Source organism: Anoplopoma fimbria, chromosome 12, assembly GCF_027596085.1.
Source record: "Anoplopoma fimbria isolate UVic2021 breed Golden Eagle Sablefish chromosome 12, Afim_UVic_2022, whole genome shotgun sequence".
Taxonomy (NCBI): Eukaryota; Metazoa; Chordata; class Actinopteri; order Perciformes; family Anoplopomatidae; genus Anoplopoma; species Anoplopoma fimbria.
Window position 1 is genome coordinate 12,739,290 of NC_072460.1, and position 18,664 is coordinate 12,757,953.

Genomic DNA, 18,664 nt, shown 5'->3' on the forward strand with positions numbered 1-18,664 from the left:
CAATTAGGGAATTCGATTTTTAGTCATTTGTAGGTATGTTAAAGTATAGAAAAAGTGTTTCCAGGCTATTGCGCCTATTCTGTTTTCTAAAATGTAATGTACAGAATTTATAAATATAAACTGATCATACAAGAAGTATGTCTTTGTTTGCATTTGGCCCTGGCCCCTAGTGCAGCATAAATGTATACCACTTTGTGAGAGAGCGAGGGCTAGAGCGAGCTTGGTGTCGTTGAAAAGCAAGGTTAGGAGAATGGAATGCAGCTGAACGCATACTCCTACACAAAGCTGCATCTACGCTGGTTCCTATCAACCTGCAAAACAGCTCTGCCCCAAGTGCAAGATATTCGAAAGTAGAATGTTGGCCAACTTTCTGCGTAGGTGTGCACCGAATGGCCACAATGGGTAAATGCAAGTTTTCCAAGGCCTGGTTGGTGAAGGATTCCAAATGGTTGAAGAAAGCAAGATGCAAACTTTGTGTGAAATTGTCCAACATCTCCAACATGGGAGAGGCCGCAATTGTAAGCCATATGCAAGGGCAAAAGCATAGTAGTCTTGTCACAGCATCCTCTGCACCCAGAGTCACAAAATCAAATATGGTCTAAAGAATGTACCAAGCGATCTTGGAATTTGGGTCCGGATCAGTATGCTATTTTGAAATAGAAAATGTTTAGGAACCCTGTGAACTTCTGAGAGCAATGCCAGGCATGTAGAAGCTACATCAGCAAACTGAGTCAGGGCCTTTAAATATACTTTTCTCTGCATTCAGCACTGTTCAGATTTTTGCAGAGGGCATCAATTGCCTGGAGATATAGATTATTATTGACAGAGTCTTTTTAAAATCAATGTGGGCTGCACTTAACACAAAGAGAGACCACTGATGAGATGTTGGCTCTGACAGCCAACTTAAGCAATGCACTGTGAGTACCATTAGCTCAATAAAGTTTAAATTCGGAAGCAAGAGCAATCACGAGGAAGATTGTTATCAGAGTTTCCATTCCTCTGTTGACTTTGGGGCATTAGTGCTTTGCGGATATTGTGATGATACAGATTGTTACAGTGACAGAGGTGGAAAAGTATTCAGCTGTTCTCCTTGTAACTGACTGTGAACCATCATCTGGTCTTAACAGGAACGCCAGAGTTCATGGCTCCAGAGATGTATGAGGAGCACTATGATGAGTCTGTGGACGTCTACGCCTTCGGGATGTGCATGCTGGAGATGGCCACTTCAGAATACCCCTACTCTGAGTGCCAAAATGCTGCTCAGATCTATCGCAAAGTCACAAGTGTGAGTCTCTTTGACTGCAATAATCTCAAGCAAACCCAACTCATTTGTGCTGATGACATGTGTAAACTATTCTTTAATAGTTTATTTGTAGTGCAATCCAAACTCGGTGTCTTCAAGGTTTATATACAATATCCCCAAACGTAATTTCATCGTTTCTTTCATTTTCTTTTGCAGGGTATAAAGCCAGCCAGCTTTGATAAAGTGAATGACCCAGAAATCAAAGAGATCATAGAATTCTGTATTCGTCAGAACAAGAATCAGAGGTAAGCAGGTTTCACTTTCATTACATGACAAACTACATTGTCTCATGCAGAATTCCTGATCAGGATCATAAAACATGCTGAGGCCTTTTTCACCATCCCTGCTCCTTTTGTTGTCTCTCCCTTGACAGACTCTCCATCCGAGACCTCCTGAACCACGCTTTCTTTGGGGAGGACACAGGGGTCCGGGTGGAGTTGGCAGAAGAGGACACGGGCACCCAGGACTGTCTGGCTCTCCGGATTTGGGTTGAAGAGCCCAAGAAGCTAAAGGGGAAGCATAAAGACAACGAGGCCATCGAGTTCAGCTACGACCTGGAGAATGATAGCGCTGAGGAAGTGGCTCTGGAGATGGTGAGATACAGGGACAATTTATGCCAGAGAAGTAGAACATGGGGTTCATGTGAGGGTCCAGTGTGAGTTAAGGTGGGCTGGGAAAAGGCTTTGATGCTTCAAAGCTTGCAGGAAGATAATGAGGGAAGTCCCTAACTTATCAGCCATTTCAAGGTACCTCCTGCTGACCTAGATTCCCTCAGCCTTCCGCTAGTCATTAATAACTCTCTCTCTCCCTCTTACTCTCTCAGGTGAAGTCAGGATTCTTCCATGAGAGCGATGCCAAGGTGGTTGGAAAATCCATCCGGGACCGTGTAAATCTGATCAAAAAGTCGCGGGAGCGTCGACAACAGCAGCTTCTTCAGCAGCAGCAAGGCTTGGAAGAAAAAAGAGACCCCTCTCTCACCTCCTACACCACTTCTCATCCATCCTGCCCATCCTCACTGGGGCCAGGGGCACCTGGACAGACCGGAGGAGGAGGAGGAGGAGGAGGAGGAGGGCAGGAGTCTGAGGAGCTGCCTGAAGTGGACCAGCATGTCAGGCAGCAACATATTTTCAGTGGGACAAACCTTAGTCTGCCAGGTAGAGTATGCACCTTCATTATATATTTCATACACCAGTATTTTATAAGAGAGGTACGCTATGAGTTAATATTTTTTTACATTCCTTCTTCTTTTTTTAAATTGTTTTTCACTCAGAAGGTGAGAGCATTGGGTCTGCCAGCTGTGAATCTTATGCAAGTGGACAGAGTCAGGCGTACTCCCATCAAGGGGAATCATACACCCACTCCCAGAATACTCTCCCCCTTACGGCATCTGTACGTCTATACGTTGTTTTAAATAACACCAAACTGATAAATTCATCACAGTATGAAATCTTTGTTTTAATAAGTCACATTGTCCATTAACTATTTTCTTCCTCTTCAGGGTACTGGCATATTGACTCATCCTCAAATGCACCCCATTGGTGAGAGTGGAAGTGTTCCAAATGTGCCTATTGGTCAGAGCAATAGTTTGTCCAGCATGTCCGTAGGCCAAAGTGGAGGGGGACCTGTTGCTCAGACATATCTTCAGCCCAGTACCATGGTTCCACAGGTATCACCAAGTGTCCCTCAACAATATTTTCAGGTGAAAATGGTGTTAAAACTAATTCGTAATAAAATGAAACCCATATTTACACCGTGGCTAGAACATTTAATGTTATTGTCAAAGGAAGTAAAGCTATGGTTCCACTACTTAATCATATTTTGGGTTCTTTACTCTTAATAACTATTTACCAAACCACAAATCCTCCTCTTAATGCTCTGCGATTGACCACCTGACTGTTTGTTGTACAGGGTTTCCCCCAGGAGATAAGTTAGTTGGTAATATGTAATGATCAAATTACATCTCAATTAAACATAATGTATAGTCTTGCTGTGTGAAAAAGTCCTTTTGCTCTTTTTACCTGAGCATTAATGTTTTTATTTATCAAAGTATATTTACTTTTTCCAACTTTAGCTGTCCAGTCTGTATTTCAGGTGAGGCAGCCTATCTGCCCTGTAAAACACTGTAGGAAACCCTGTTGTATAACATGAATTGTGTTGATAATTTATCCTCCTTGCCAAAGCTAATTCTTACCTAATTTTTTCACCACTTTCTTTTCCCACTCCTTTCAACACCAATCATCATTCTGTCATTATCACTGAGTAGTCACAAACATTCCCATCAGATGCATTTCAAACTGCCACCCCCCATGGGTCATTGGCCCCCTCACAGTCATACATACCTCCTGTTGCCCCACAAGCACCCATTAATGTTCCCACTACATCCATGTCATTCAATGATCCGGCTGGACTAGGGGGGACCATGGTGCCCCTCGCTCAGCAGACCCAACCCACTGCCACTCCCATGCAGCTCACTGACATCATTCCCCAGGCAGCACCCCAGCAAACACAGCCTGCCATGATCCCTCAGCAGACTATTGTCCAACAACAACAGATAGGGATGGATCCCCAGACCACCACCCTTCAGCAGCAGCAACAGCAAATGGAGGCCCAGGCCACTCTGCTCGAACAACAACAAGTTAGTGCGAATCAGCCACCAACGGGACATTATCCACAGAGCCTTTCAGCTGTAGCTGTCCAGAAACATCAACATGAGCCTCAGCAGCAGATCTATGTACAGCAGCCTGTTCCTCCTGTCAACACAACTCCTCAGCAGCAAGTATTACCTTCACAACCTGGTATGGAGCAGCGAGCTATGTCATTGCCACAGCAAGGGGAGCTGCCTCAGACTTACAAACAGCAACCAACAGGGGATCCTCATGAACAGACCTTGATACAACCGCAACTGCAACAACAGCTTCAGCAAACTCTGTTACAACAGCAACAAGCTATACTGCTCGAGCAACATCAGACATACGTCCAGCAACAGCTTGATCAGCAGCAACAAAAAGCACAGCTTCAACAGCAGCAGCAACAACAGGCCCTACTACAACAACATCAACTGGACCAGCAGCAAGCATTTATACACAAGCAATTGTTGGATCAACAACAGCAGCAAGCTCTTATTCAACAGCAACAAGAGAAGCAGCAGCAACAGCAAGGTCTTGTACAACAACAGCAACCACAACAAGCACTTTTACAGCATCAGTCAGAGCAGCAACAACAACAGCCTCCTTTACAGCAACAGCAGCAGAATCAGTTTTATAATCAAATTGGACAACACCAAAGTGGAATTCAAAACGAACCAGAGAAGCAACAACAAAGTGGACAACAGCAGCAACAAATGACATTGCAGCAACAGCAAAGTGGACAACAGCAGCAACAAATGACATTGCAGCAACAACAAAGTGGACAACAGCAGCAACAAATGACATTGCAGCAACAACAAAGTGGACAACAGCAGCAACAAATAGCATTGCAGCAACAACAAAGTGGACAACAGCAGCAACAAATTACATTGCAGCAACAACAAAGTGGACAACAGCAGCAACAAATAGCATTGCAGCAACAACAAAGTGGACAACAGCAGCAACAACTTACATTGCAGCAGCAACCCCAGCAGACTCAACAGCAAGCGGAACAATTGCAGCAGCAAGCCTTACTCCGACAAATTGAACAACAACAGCAACAAGCACTCATACAACAGCATCTGCAACAGCAGGCTATTTTACAACAGCATCAGCTACAACAGAAAGCTCAGCTACAGCAACAGCAACATGAGCAGCAACAAGTGCAACTCAAACAGCAGATAGAGCAGCAACAGCAAGCTCTGTTGCAACAACAGTTCGAGCAACAGCGTCAGCAACAAGTCCTGTTACAACATCAACAAGCAGAGAGATTACACCAACAGGCTTTTATACAGCAACAGATCCAGGAGCAGCACCAACAAGCAGCCATTATTCAACTTCAGCAAACTGAGAAGACGGAGGCTGTCCCTATTCCACAAAGTAACAGTAAGCAGCAGATTCAGCAGCAGCCAACTGATGTGCAGCACATGTGCAACCCAAAACTAAACGCCACTCAGTTTACACCTCATACCGCTCTGACGCAGCAGCAAGTGATGGAGCAACAGCAGCAAGCAGCATTGATCCAGCAGCAGCAAGCATTTGTTGCCCAGCCGCAGCACCACACCTCTATAATGGAACCTCATATTCCAGCCGGCACCGAAGTGATTCAGCAACAAACTCAACAGTTACCACAGGCCCAGGTCCCCATGGGCATTCAGACTGCGCACATCCCTGTTCAGACATCCGCTGCTGTTCCAGCTCAAGTCCTTACCCAGCAAGGACAAAGTGAGGCTCGTCCCCAGAGCCAGGTCCCAGTCCAGTTTATAGCCCAGTCAACAGTCCAAGCAGCTCAAGCTATGATTGAGGCCCAAGTATCTCCTCCTGCGCCAGTGATCCAGCAACAGACTCACGTCATACAGACCCAACAAATTCCTCTACAGACTAGTTACCCAGGACCTGCCCCACTCTCACAGAGCCAGGTAACTGCTCAGCCATTAATCCAGACTCAGCCTCTGCACCTGACAATTGGTCAGTCCCAGCCGCCACATGCTCAGGGCCCAACTGTGGACATTCAGATGATGGGCCAGCAAAGCCAAGCTACTGTCCATCCTCCAGCTGCAATTACCTCAATGCCCAGTCAGATCCAACACGAGACTCTTGTTCAGCAAAATGCTCAAATACCAGGACTCATGCAGCCCCAGCTCCATCAACAAACTCAAGGCCCGTCACCTTGCCAGATGCATGCTCAGGCTCCTGCTGGCCTTTCGACCCCTCAGTATGTCTCTCAGCCGACCCACCAAGCCATGCCAGCTGTGCAACAGGATGCAACTCATATTACACAACAGCAGCAGCAACAAGAGACAGTTCTGCAGTATCAACAGATGATTCTGTCTTCTGGCTCAGCTGGAAGTGTTGGAACAACAACAGATCATTGTCTCAATTCTGTAGCTGACCCTGCAAACTTTGTTGCCATTCCTCATCCTCTGCCGCAGGCTGGACAGGTCTATGTTCAAGGCCAAACAACACCACATCCAGTTGTTCAGGCCCAGCAGCAACCCCTAGGAGGCACTGCTGACTCTTCAGTCGTTCAGTCCATCTCCAAGCCTCCTATGCCTCAGTCTACTCTGCAATACCAGCAACAGCTACAGAAGCTATCTCAAGTGCAGCAACCACTAGCTCCGCCTCCTGCACAGGCCCAGTTACTGGCACAGCCCATCCAAGCTCCCATACAGCAACCACTTCCTATGCAGCAGGCTTTGATAGCCCTTGACGAGGGTCAGCTGCCCCGTGTCCAGTGTCCACCTGCTTCACATCTGATGACCCATCCTTCTGCACAGATAGTGGCAGGCGCCCCTCCATCTGTGCAGCACCAAGCCAAGCAGATGCTTCCAGCTCACACACACTCACAAACCAGCATTCAGGGCCAAACAAACTCTCAAATGCAGACACAAGTTCAGACACAAGTTCAGACGCAGGCTCATTTTCACACACAGACACACACTGAGGCACCTATTGCTGAACAGCCTGTTCTACCCCATGCTGTCTTGCTGCTGGCACAACAAATGCCCCTCAGCCCGTCTCATACCTCATGTCCCCCAACATCCCTACCATCTCTTCCATTCCTACCATCCCACCATCCCGCTGCTTTCCCTGTGCCAGAGCTGCCTACATCTCCGCCAGCGTCCGAGGTAACCTTACCAGGGCAGGCCGACTTTATACCCACCTCCCCTCCTCCTGTCACTGCTCTACAATCGCTTGACTCTAATGCCCCCAAACTGCCCCAAGCCTCGCTCCAAGACTGTGACCTTTCCCTGCTGGGCATTGCTCAGGTACAGGAAGAATGAAAGTTGGCTGTATTAATTAAGAAATAATTTGAATTTGCTGACATACTGGCAGAATGATTTTGAGTACTATCTAATGATATGAAAAGGCTTTGACTTTAATTCAAACTAACAAGTGTTAAATCTTAGAAAGCTTAAGTATATTCATAGAACAACAGCAATATCCATTATTACATTTTATCTTAACTTGCATTTGAAGTTGCTAATGTTTCTTGTGTCTTTTGTTCTTTAAACCTGCCTACTTTGTGCCTGTATTCATGTTACTCTACAGGATGGTCCGTACCTGTCAAGTACAGAAGGTCATTATTCATTAGGGTAAGTCTGATATCTTTACAATCTAATTTTTCTAAACTCTGTTTCCCCGATTATTCTCGTTGCATGTCCAATCACTCAGTATGTTGATCTGTCATGATAAACACTATATGAGAACTTATAAGGAGAGATTCTGAAGGCTTCAATCTTTCGTATTTCTTGCCTATACCTACTTTATTTTTTGCTGTGAGGCTTGCTAATGCAAGTTTCAAGTCAGATTCAAGGAACTCTCTCAATTTATAAATGCCACCTGTTGATGAGAATTTTGTTGAAATTTTTTAGAAATTTGTGATATTCTATCATTTGCCTAATCTACACCCTAAAATTGCCATATAAGGCTGCCTGTTTTATTCACAGTGTCAGTAGTTATAGGACCTAAGCTATAAGAACATATTAATAGTACAGCTAACAACAAATTTTTCAGAACAGCCCTCCAGTGTGTCATAAATAAAAGGGGTTAGTTGCTGCGCTGAAATATGGCAAATAAAATAAATAAAAAATATCAAACATAGAGGTCAACAATCTCTGCCAATATACCTGTGTAATGCATTTAGATTTATGTTTTTGTTATAAATGTACAGTATGCTGTTAATAAAGCCATATATTACATATACACATTTTCAGAGACTTACAGACAATGCAGTTACACTATGTGGTCAGTGTCTCGCTCTGGGACCTTTCATTTATATCATGATGTGTAACAACACTACTACTTTATCACCCACAGGTCTGTTCCAGCTAACGGAGAAGAAAGTTTTCAGCTCTTAGCCAATGGGAAGTTAGAGAAATTAAAGACTCAAAGAAGGGCTTCCTGTCAGAGGTTGGAGAAAGTTTCACATCAGTTTCAACTGAGCATGCTCCAGGTGAAAAAACTGCAACGAATAACCCCTTATGTTGCTAAATCACGTGAACCAATAGACATTTTTAAAATGACAACTATATAATGTAAATGTTTGTTGTCCTCCCTAGGTGTCAGGCAGTGGGGACAACATGGTGGAATGCCAGTTGGAAACCCATACCAACAAGATGGTGACATTTAAGTTTGACATTGAAGGGGATGCACCAGAGGACATAGCAGACTACATGGTAGACTGCTCGTGTTTTGCCATCGTCTGCATTAGTTGTAAAAAGTAGTCATTCTATGCATTAATAATGTACTGTTTGGTTGCATTTTGTTTGTAGGTGGAGGAGGACTTTGTCCTTGGGGAAGAGAAAGAAACATTTGTTGAAGAGCTTAGAGGCATAGTTAAGAAAGCTCACGAAATTCTTCAAACACATTCACAGGTATATTGAATTCCTTATTTCAATATTTCACCTTCTCTCCTCTTCTTTTTTTCAGTTTTTGATTGAATAACGATGCATTTTAATCTTTATGTCCTTATTAGACTGGATCAACTGACCAGTTGCATGTGAGCACTCCCACTAGCTCTTCAGGTGAGTTATGAACATAATTGTTTATTAGTCACAAACAAGATAAATTACAGTATGAGAAAATGCTTTACATTCTATAACTTAACATGTTATGTGTAGTATAATGTCTTTATAATTTTCAGCGGACTCAGTGCCCCATTCCTCTCCAGTGGGACGCTGGCGCTTCTTTATCAACCAGACCATCCGCCATAGAGACTCTCTATCAAGTCAGGGAGCAGGAACGCCTCCACCCACTACAGAGATGAGGATACCTCAGTCTCCTACAACAGAGAGAGGTGAGCTCTACCCAGGTCACTTTTAATGCTGCTGCTTATTAATACGACTGACATGACATCATAACAGAAACTAACTATGTGTTCCTCTCTGTGGCTGTAGAAAGTGAAGGATCCCTGAGTCTGGAGTCCTTGACAGGCATGGCCTTTCCCCCCTGCCCCACCCTTTCTGCCACCTCCCCTCCAGTCTCCACTGTCTCAGCCCCTGCCTCAATGGTCCCCTCAGCCACCACTAACCCGACTCCTCACACAACTGCCTCTGAAAGCATTTCTGCACCGGCCTCCACTCTCGAGGCTTCTTACCCTGTAACTGCTCCAGGTGGTCTTGAACTGCCAGTCCTCACCTCGGCTTCTGTTGACCAATTTCGCAATGTTCCCTCATCCATAGCAATACCTGCTGCTGCTAACTTCCCCAACTTGTCCACTGCTCCTATTGTTGTGTTTCCCGCACCCACCACCATTCTCCCTGATGTCCTCACATCTCCTGGAAGCAGTGGTTGCTCCACTGTAGGTCAAAGTATAGGGGATACAGTGACAACTGCTCAAAGGTCATGTGTGCCTGCAGCGGACCAGTCGTCAACCTCTTTTCATTCCCCTCCTCCTGCTGCTGCAGTGACCTCTTCTGCAGTAAGCCAACTTGGCATGGAACAGCAGCAGACTCTCGCTCAGGGGGCCAAGCCAGCCCCACAACAAGCTCAACTACCGCAGCCACAACTACAACCTGCATTACAGCAACAGGTACCAGTAGTTCAACAGCAACTGCAGGCAGAGCAGCTTGAACAACAGGCACAACAGTTACAGCGGGAAACACCACAGCAACAACAGCAATCCCAACATCAAGTGTACCAAGAACAAATTCAGCTGCAGCAGGAACGGGCTCTGCAACAGTCTCTCCAGCAGTTACAACATCAGCAACTAATGCAGCAACAGATACCACTTCAACAACAGATGGCTGAGGTGCAGGTGTTGCCTCAGACCAGACATACAGAGTTGTTACAGTCTGCGCCTCTTCAGCAGTTTCTGCCACCAATGTCCCTACAGCAGACCCAACAACCCCTTCTCCAACAGCAAACACCACAGTATACCCCACAGTTACTGCAGCAGCCTCAGTTACAACAGATACCGCAGCAAGTTATGGCACCCCAAGCTGCTGTAGTGCCTCAACAGCAGGCCCACATTGATCCCCAGCAGCAGCAACAGTTGAACCTGCAACAGACAATACACTTCCAGCAACAGCAAATGGTGCAACAGCAGCTACAGCAGCAGCAACATCAGCTGTTTATGGGTGCTGATCAAGGCCAAATGCTACCCCTGTCAATTAGTCAACAGTTTCTTCAACAACAGGCACAGCTAAGTGTTAACCCTGTACAGCAACAGCAGATTCCACAACAAACCCAGAGCCCTGCTGAGCTGGTACAACAACACATACAGTATCAGAAACAGCTGCAACACACTGAGCAGCAACAAGAGATGGTTCAAGCCGTGGACACACCCCAGAAACAGCAGCAGCTCCCACTGCAGAAGCAGTCCTCTTTACAGATATCCGAGTCAGAGGCGTCCACGGGAGAGACCAGTTTTACAGAGGACACATGCAGCTACTCCACCCCTTTTCACCCTTCCTCCGACTCCTCTCTCCCGCCTCTTCAACTGGCCACCACTGAAGCCCCCGTACCAGCTCTCTCCCTCCCAATGACACCATCCCCTGCTCAGCCTTCCTCTGTGGCCGAGTCAGACAGTGAAGGCCCCCCCAAAATTGAATTTGTAGACAATCGCATAAAGACTCTGGATGAAAAGCTGAGGAACTTGTTATATCAGGAGTACAGCAGCGGGGCGGCCCCGGCCTCTGGCCCCACATCGGCTGCCTCCACATCAGCAGGAGGAGACGAGTCATCTGAGCCACAATCGCTCCATCACTTGTCTTTCCACCCACCTGCCTCCTCTTCCGATACTTCCCCTCACTCATCATCCTCCTCTTCTTCCCCCACCACCTCCCGTTCCTCCTCTACCTCCCCTGACCCAGAGAGAGATGGCACAGGAGGGAAAGCTTTCTCAGAAGTGCCCAACTTTGCGGAGATGGGCCCCGTGGAGCAACAGCCTGGCCCATCTGTTCCCTCCACCTCTGCCTCGTCCACCCCGCCTACCTCTCTCCTGCCTCCCAATCAGGATGAATCGGCTGGGCCCCAGCGTCCACCTGTACCAGGAGAACCGACCATACTTGTGAGTGAAAACCAAAGATTAGATTTTAGAATTTTTTTTAATACATTTTGTCTTCAAAAGTACTGAATTTACATTATTTTTATATTTCAGTGTATCGCCGTTTGAAGCGGTCTGATATATTTGTTGAGGTTAAATGTTTGTGTGTCTCTCCGTTTTGAACAACTCCATGCAGCCACTATTAATTTTCTGAACTGTTCTAGGCTGTACCCCCACACTCTGACACCAGTACCACTGGAGACGCATCGTGGCCCCCCAATCAGCACCCGATCCCCCTCCGGCATGGACACCAGAAGCACAATGCAGGAGGTGGATATTTTGGCCTAAACCTGACATGTCCTAGTATCAGAAATCCTGTTAGCAAGAAATCCTGGACTCGCAAATTCAAAAACTGGGCATGCAAACTGCGCCACTCCGCCAGCTTGTTCAAGAAGCCCAGAGTCCAGCAAGGTAGCGTCCTCTTAGGGATCGAGAGCGAGAGAGAGAGAATGGGTTGTTGGGGCATGGACTTAAATCTAATTCTAATATCTAGTACTAGTTTTAACATAGTAAAATAACATTCTTAACCACCAGGAATTAATATCTGTTAATGTTTAAGGATGTTAATGTTTACAGCTAAAGAATCTTGCTTTTTTTTGTTTATTGTAATGTGACAATATTGTTCATGCAATGTAAGTGTTTACATCACTACATACATTATTGTTTTGTTTTCTTATTTTCTTTTTCTGAATTCTTCTTTACTTTATTTAAATTTCTTGGCAATCTTTCCTTTTGCATGGGTTGCTCACCCTGGGGCGAGAACAGAGGAGTGTAGACGAGGGCTGAAGATTGGCTCAGTGTAGGAGGAGGTTGGCATCAAAAATCTGATGCCCATCCCAGTGCAGATGAGCTCTGGAGTAAAGCCCAGCTGTGCCTCGGACCGTTACATACCCTCCATATGTCACCCCCCTTTTTGCCCCAAGTCCATAAGCACAGCCAGCAGCAACCATCTCACCTCCACGGCTCAGTGTAGACAGCACCATGAAACTCACTTCATATCACAAATAAGATAGATGCTAAATTGCTAAACTGGTATTATGTAATCAGTTCAGAATATGTCTACGCTCTCTGTGGCAGCTACTACAGAATAGCATTGCTCCATGAGACTCTACTTTATCCTATAGTTGTAGTAGATGCATTCATGAAGATTACGTTCTCATTTGAATTATCTGTAAAATGTATTGAGATTATGATGAAAGTCCTCATATCTAATATATATTCTGCACATTAGGGATTATGAGTTACTGTTGTGCATGGGTAAGCTTTTCATACAGCTAAGATACACACTGTTAAAGTTTTCAAGCCATCTTGCATGTATCTGTGTTTCTATGTTTAATATTTATAGCTGAACCTTACATCCTTTGCTACACGTTCACCTGCATGAGCACACATGTTTTGTTCTACACAAGTGACTAATAATGGATCGTTATCTGTAAGTAACACCTATATCAGTCTGCATATTTATATATGTTGGTTTTAAATTATGCAGTGATTATCCATGTATACACTTTGCTAATATAGTAATCCCAAATATCAAACACACTGAACAGTATCACTGTGGATCTGAGCACAGATCTCAATGTGATACTGGTCTTTGTTGTCTGGTATATGAGTGGGAATATGGTGAGAATGAGAGAGTGGATGTGTGGGTGGGTGGGGGTACTGTGTTGTAAACATTCAACTGCCATTTCACGATGTGTTTTCTTTTAATTTAATGACCCACTATAATTTAGTTTTTAATGAAACAAGCATTTACCACCCCTCCCACACGCCCATTACACATTTCTCTAAAGCATGATTATTTTTTTACATCCACAAAAAACATTAATTCTTAAATTTGTTGTTTATAATTTCGAAAAAATACTTATAAGAACTCAACATATGATGACACATTTCATAGACCTGCACGCAAGTCATTTAAGTCAGAAGTTGATAATGTGTGACATTAATGAGTGATTTTTAACACTGTGCCTTTTTGTTCATGCCCCACGTCTCCATGTGCATCTGTATTTGTCTCTGTCATGTACATTTTTCTGTGTCTGTTGCTTTTGTGTGTGTCTACCTTGTCATTTATGTGCTCTTTATACCCATGTCTCTGTGTTCCTGTCTTTGGGTCCTTGTCTCCCCTTTTTTTTGTTTTTCATTTCTGTCTCTTTATCAGACGGAAGTTCCAGCAGTCAGACACTTAGAGAGGAGAAGGAGGCACCACCGCCAAATCCACCTCATTCACGCAAAGGACGATTTCAGGTAGGCGCCATAGTACCTATTTTATCTTTGCCACTAAATTAGTCTGAGCCGTCATTGCAGTCTGGACAAGCAGCGTAATGTGTCCTCTGCCATCAGGTGACTCCAGTGACCCAGTCCTCTCCCCCGAAGGCTGCGCCATCAGGCCACGTTAGCTCTCACAGGAAAGTGGGCCGCTTCTCTGTAACCCAGGCTGAGACTAAGAAAGAGGACAGGCATACTGACAGCTCCCCTGTGTCTCCTGTTTTGGAGAGGGAGAGAAGGAGATCTCGGGCAAAGGACAGCGAGAAAGATGAAAGTAAGAGGACCCCAGCAATGGCTCACCTGCCTCGAGGTCACGGACACAGCCACTCACCCCTGGGCAGCAGCGATGATGACGATGAGTGTGAGATGGAGGATGAAGACCTCAGAAAAGAACTACACAAGCTCAGAGAGAAGTAAGTCAGCGAAGGGAAAGATTTAACATAGTTATTTCAGAGTTCACAAAATATTTGTCTCTTCATTTATTACATTTTCTTTATCTTGTCTCCATTGATTGTTGTGTCTTGCCTTCGTAAGGAATGTTTTAACTCTTTACCTCTCTTAACCTTTTTTGGTTTTGCATATTCATTGTTATAATTTTTGTCCATCTTCATTTTCAGTTCCTGATTTTACTGAACCTTTCACCACCTGCTGCTCCGTGTTTTGCGTCTCCTCCTCTGCAGGCACATCAAAGAAGTGGTATCCCTTCAGTCCCAGCAGAACCGAGAGCTGCAGGAGCTGTACAGACAGCTGCGTTCCCTCAAAGACCAGCGGCAGAGTCTGCCTGTCTCTCTGTCCCGAATGACTCCTCTTCCCACGGGACCTCCTCTCCTCTCTCCTCGAAGGCCCAGGCCTGCCAAAATGAAACTCCGGCCCCGGCCTCACTCTCACATGGATAACAACGGAGTTACACACTCTGGTACAAATTCTTTCTCTTTCACTTTCTCTTCTTCTGTTGCTTGCTTTCTATTTGAATGTTTATTGTATCTCCCGTCTAGGGATTCAGCAGTCAAGTAGTTTCTCGGGTGGTGAACAGAGTAGACTGCTTCTATACTGCAGCCCAGAGCACTGCACTTCACTGCCTGCTAAAAGAGGTACAGTTGGTCAAAAATATATCAGGACAACACAGGATTTAGTGATAATCAGTGGTATGAAAGGTGCCCTCATTTCTCCACAGATCACAGTCCTCTTAGAAAAAGCACATTCACAGATGAACTGCACAAGCTGGTTGATAATTGGACGAAGGACGCGGTGGGCCCCGCTCTGCCCAAGCCTTCGCTGAATCAAATTAAGCAGATTCAGCAGGTGCAGGAGTTGGGAGGCTGGAGCCAGCCGGCTGAGGTAGGACTACATAATATACATGTGCTTTAATAGGAAATAACCTTTAACATACAGTCGGAGGGATTGATGATGTTTTTTCATAAATGCTGTGGATAAGGTTGTGCTTTTAAAAATCACTGGCTCTTTATTATAAAAGATGTGTATATCATCAAATAGTATTAAAGGAAGCCAGACAGCATTTAGTTGGTTCTAATGTGGAGTAGCGAAATCATTTTGGGCAGAAAAGGCAGAAATATACATACGTTTGTTCCAAGAGCCAACAGTACAAACAAATGATGTTTGTGCAGTAATATTCCCTCATTACTTTTACTATATTCCATACAGGTGGCTCCACCAGGTTGGTTTTCAGTTGCACCACTGAACCCCGCGGCACCTCCGACCCCTACCAGCTTGCCTGTGGCAGCCCCTTCCCAATACACAGGCGGAGGAAGCCTGTCCAACCTGCACTCTCCGGGGGCCCCACCGCAAACGCACATGGCTCAAGTTCCACAGATGCAGCAAAGTTTACACCTCCATCAGTCTCTCCCCCTCCAGCAGATGACCTATCAGCAGTCCCAAATCCAGCAGGTCCCGCAGCCCCAGGTGCAACCTCCCGTTCAGTCCCAGTCACTATCACAGACACAACCCGTCACCCAGCTGCCCCATTTACAACCTCAAGGCCAACCGCTGCTGCCTTCCCAAATGCCCACATCTCCGGTGTCCACGGCCACGTCTCTGCTGCATGGCAGTGGCACCACTGCACCTACAGATAGCACGGCTGCTGCTGGGGGGGCATTTTGTTCCTGTTCTTCTTCTTCAACCTCTTCCTCCTCTTGCTCTACTGCTGCTCTACCTTCCAGTGCCAAAATTCACCCAACACCCCAAACCTCTACTCTTCCTCTGGGACAGAAGTAAAACCAAGGTAAAGAGTAAGGTCAATATGAAGGTGCAAAAGATGGAAACACTAAGTGGATCAGGATGTAAAGCAGATCCCTTTGGAGTGCTTGTTCTGTGTATGAATGAGGGAGTTGAGTCTGCAATGAATATATGGATTCCAGTGTACTTTATGATGAGATGGGGAGTGAATGTGAGAGACGATAGATTATAGTATGTACAGACAGTGGGGGTAACATGGAACACAGCGGCTGGGGTTTATGAATCATGATATGTTTGGGTGTTGAGATGTATAAATTCTTAAATGAATGAGTGTGTGTGTGTGTGTTTATGTGCGTGAGTGTTTATTGAGTATCCGAGTACATATCCCTTTTGTCCCTTTATGGAAATTAACCTTCATGTTTTTGTTTTCAAACCGAGACAGTTGGACCTGAACTCTCCCTAAGCAGAGACAATAAGGACAAAATATTTGACAGTGTGTTTAATTTGTCAATGCTTACAGTAAAAGGACTATCAATTTAAAAAGTGCAATTAGTAATGGTCATCTAAATTGATCAGCATGTATTGTATGGATTTGTCTGTAAGGCATAAAATATTTTTGTAAAAGCACATTGATGAAAACCAGACATATAGAAGATCTTCTCATAACCATTTCATGAAACTCTAGGCCTACAGCACAGGGCGTTTCAGTGGACAATGAATAACCCACAGCATGTTAGTAGAGAAAGGCAAAGTTCTGGTTACAGTCATTGCAAAAAGCAACCAAACACACTGTTGCAGTGTTGTTCAGCATGTGCTTCATTTTTATTAATTTGTTTTGCACTCGTAACACAGTGAGTGATGTGATAAAATTCAGATAAATTACTGATATGAAATATTTCATCTGTGTTCTGTGGATACTTGGGTACACTCAGCCCAAGACTGCATGACCTCATGACTAACTTGACTTGCCAGACTGCACACAGCTTGAACTTGCTGTATATTGATGAATCTCATATTTAGTATTTGCAGCCTACTGAGAATTTGTCAGTCATGAGTAAATTGTCTTTCAATACATTTGATATTTTCGCTTGCTGTTCGGGCTCTGCATATCAAAGTATATCACAGTGTCATACTGAGGAAGAAGATGAAAAAGAAAAAAACTGCCAAGTATTGCCATTATTGTCTGGGGAGACCATATGGGTTATACCCATATTGCCTTTTTAAAATGACTGCATTTTTTGTGGGTGTGTGAGTGTATATTTTTTCGGTGTGACAAAGCTTTGTGATAGTCGCTTTTATTCAAAGCGGCCTCTCAAACGTCTCTTTACCCAAACTAAAATGTTTACCCTGCCAATGTTTTGGGCTTGTTTCGTCAAGAAACACAACAAGTGAGAGGTTAGTCCGTATAATGGATGTAAGCTTGATGTCCAACACTGTTTTCAGATCCTCTCTTGCCTATTTGCCAACTTTATTTGGCACTGGACAAATTCCTTGTTTCAATTGTAAACTATTTAGTCTTTGACCATAAGGCTGTCAGTTTGAATGCATAACTGTGGGCCATAATTGTGCTTTAAGCACATTGCAAAAGGTTTACTCAAGTCAGAAATGTCCCATTTCTCTATTCTTAAGCACTTAATTTGTAGATGTAGAGACACAGAGTAATATATCAGCAGTGGATATATTACTGCACATTTTATTTGGTCATCAGTGCGATTATCCAAACACACATTTGACCAACAACAGTCAGGCGTTAATACACTCTTTGACATAATAGGTAGCCTGTAGACAAAGCAGCATTTGTGTTTTATTAATGATAGAAAGACTGTGTGACACTGAAAAAAAAAACCCAGATCGTTCTGGTAGTTGAAGACTGCTACATGTGAGTCAGAGACATTTAAAACATGAATGGTTAGGGAGGAGGAGTTTGTGCTAAAGGGTACGGTTATTCAGAAACTGCATAATCTAGAATATAACAAAGATTTTCCACATTGTCACAGAGATGTAGTTCATAATTAGTGAAGGTGAGATACTGTGCTGTCATGTCTGATACTAACATGTTGACTGCAAGCTACAGCCTAATAATCATGATTCATGATGTGGAGCTGGCTTTGTCCTTGAAGTGTTACCAAAATGTTATCTACAAGATAAAGATTATTTTTGTATTTTGAAATGGGGTTGTACAAATTGTAATATTGTGTTCACATTATTATAAATCTGAGGTTCTTTGAAACTAGAACACTGGTTTTCATCCGTGTTTACATGGGACTTCCCTATCTTGATATACCTCTCTGAGTCCTGACAGGCCAGGGTCATATAAGAATATATTATGAGACGTTTTGGTCATTTTTGACATCTTATTCCAGTTTTGAACCATGACAACCTGAAAGATACATAACATACTTACATGAGTTTTCCTATTAGGCTGCAGGTCGGATTTAATTCACTCACAAATTAATATAACAAAATACTGGGGAGTCCCACGATGGCATGACTGAGAACCAATGATAAATGGACATTTGGGCAGAGAAACCTCTAAAAAATTAAGTATGTTGCTGGTGATTTAGCCTCTGTAAATTGCAACTAATTCAACTGTTGATTTTATTTATGTTTTGTAACTAATCAAAATAAATGATGTTAAACATCAAAGTAAAATGGTGTGTGGATTATTTACGTTTAGCTTGGCAAAACTAGGTACTCCTACACACCGTAATGTCTTCATGTGGAGGT

General features: G+C 44.3%; 1 protein-coding gene across 1 annotated transcript in view; it reads left to right on the forward strand.

Moving 5' to 3' along the window:
- si:dkey-151g10.3 (serine/threonine-protein kinase WNK2) overlaps nucleotides 1–18,589 on the forward strand; it is a 29,652-nt gene extending 11,063 nt beyond the window's left edge. Inside the window, exons 5-24 of the mRNA XM_054608687.1 lie at nucleotides 1,128–1,285; nucleotides 1,460–1,548; nucleotides 1,677–1,896; nucleotides 2,127–2,457; nucleotides 3,661–4,466; nucleotides 5,037–7,196; nucleotides 7,480–7,523; nucleotides 8,248–8,383; nucleotides 8,490–8,606; nucleotides 8,703–8,804; nucleotides 8,906–8,954; nucleotides 9,074–9,226; nucleotides 9,327–11,440; nucleotides 11,641–11,887; nucleotides 13,638–13,723; nucleotides 13,820–14,157; nucleotides 14,425–14,660; nucleotides 14,740–14,835; nucleotides 14,919–15,082; nucleotides 15,407–18,589. Coding sequence (XP_054464662.1) covers nucleotides 1,128–1,285; nucleotides 1,460–1,548; nucleotides 1,677–1,896; nucleotides 2,127–2,457; nucleotides 3,661–4,466; nucleotides 5,037–7,196; nucleotides 7,480–7,523; nucleotides 8,248–8,383; nucleotides 8,490–8,606; nucleotides 8,703–8,804; nucleotides 8,906–8,954; nucleotides 9,074–9,226; nucleotides 9,327–11,440; nucleotides 11,641–11,887; nucleotides 13,638–13,723; nucleotides 13,820–14,157; nucleotides 14,425–14,660; nucleotides 14,740–14,835; nucleotides 14,919–15,082; nucleotides 15,407–15,976 — 8,216 coding nt within the window. The 3' untranslated portion in view covers nucleotides 15,977–18,589. The remainder of the gene's footprint in view (nucleotides 1–1,127; nucleotides 1,286–1,459; nucleotides 1,549–1,676; nucleotides 1,897–2,126; nucleotides 2,458–3,660; nucleotides 4,467–5,036; nucleotides 7,197–7,479; nucleotides 7,524–8,247; nucleotides 8,384–8,489; nucleotides 8,607–8,702; nucleotides 8,805–8,905; nucleotides 8,955–9,073; nucleotides 9,227–9,326; nucleotides 11,441–11,640; nucleotides 11,888–13,637; nucleotides 13,724–13,819; nucleotides 14,158–14,424; nucleotides 14,661–14,739; nucleotides 14,836–14,918; nucleotides 15,083–15,406) is intronic.
- The last annotated feature ends 75 nt before the right edge of the window (nucleotides 18,590–18,664 follow it).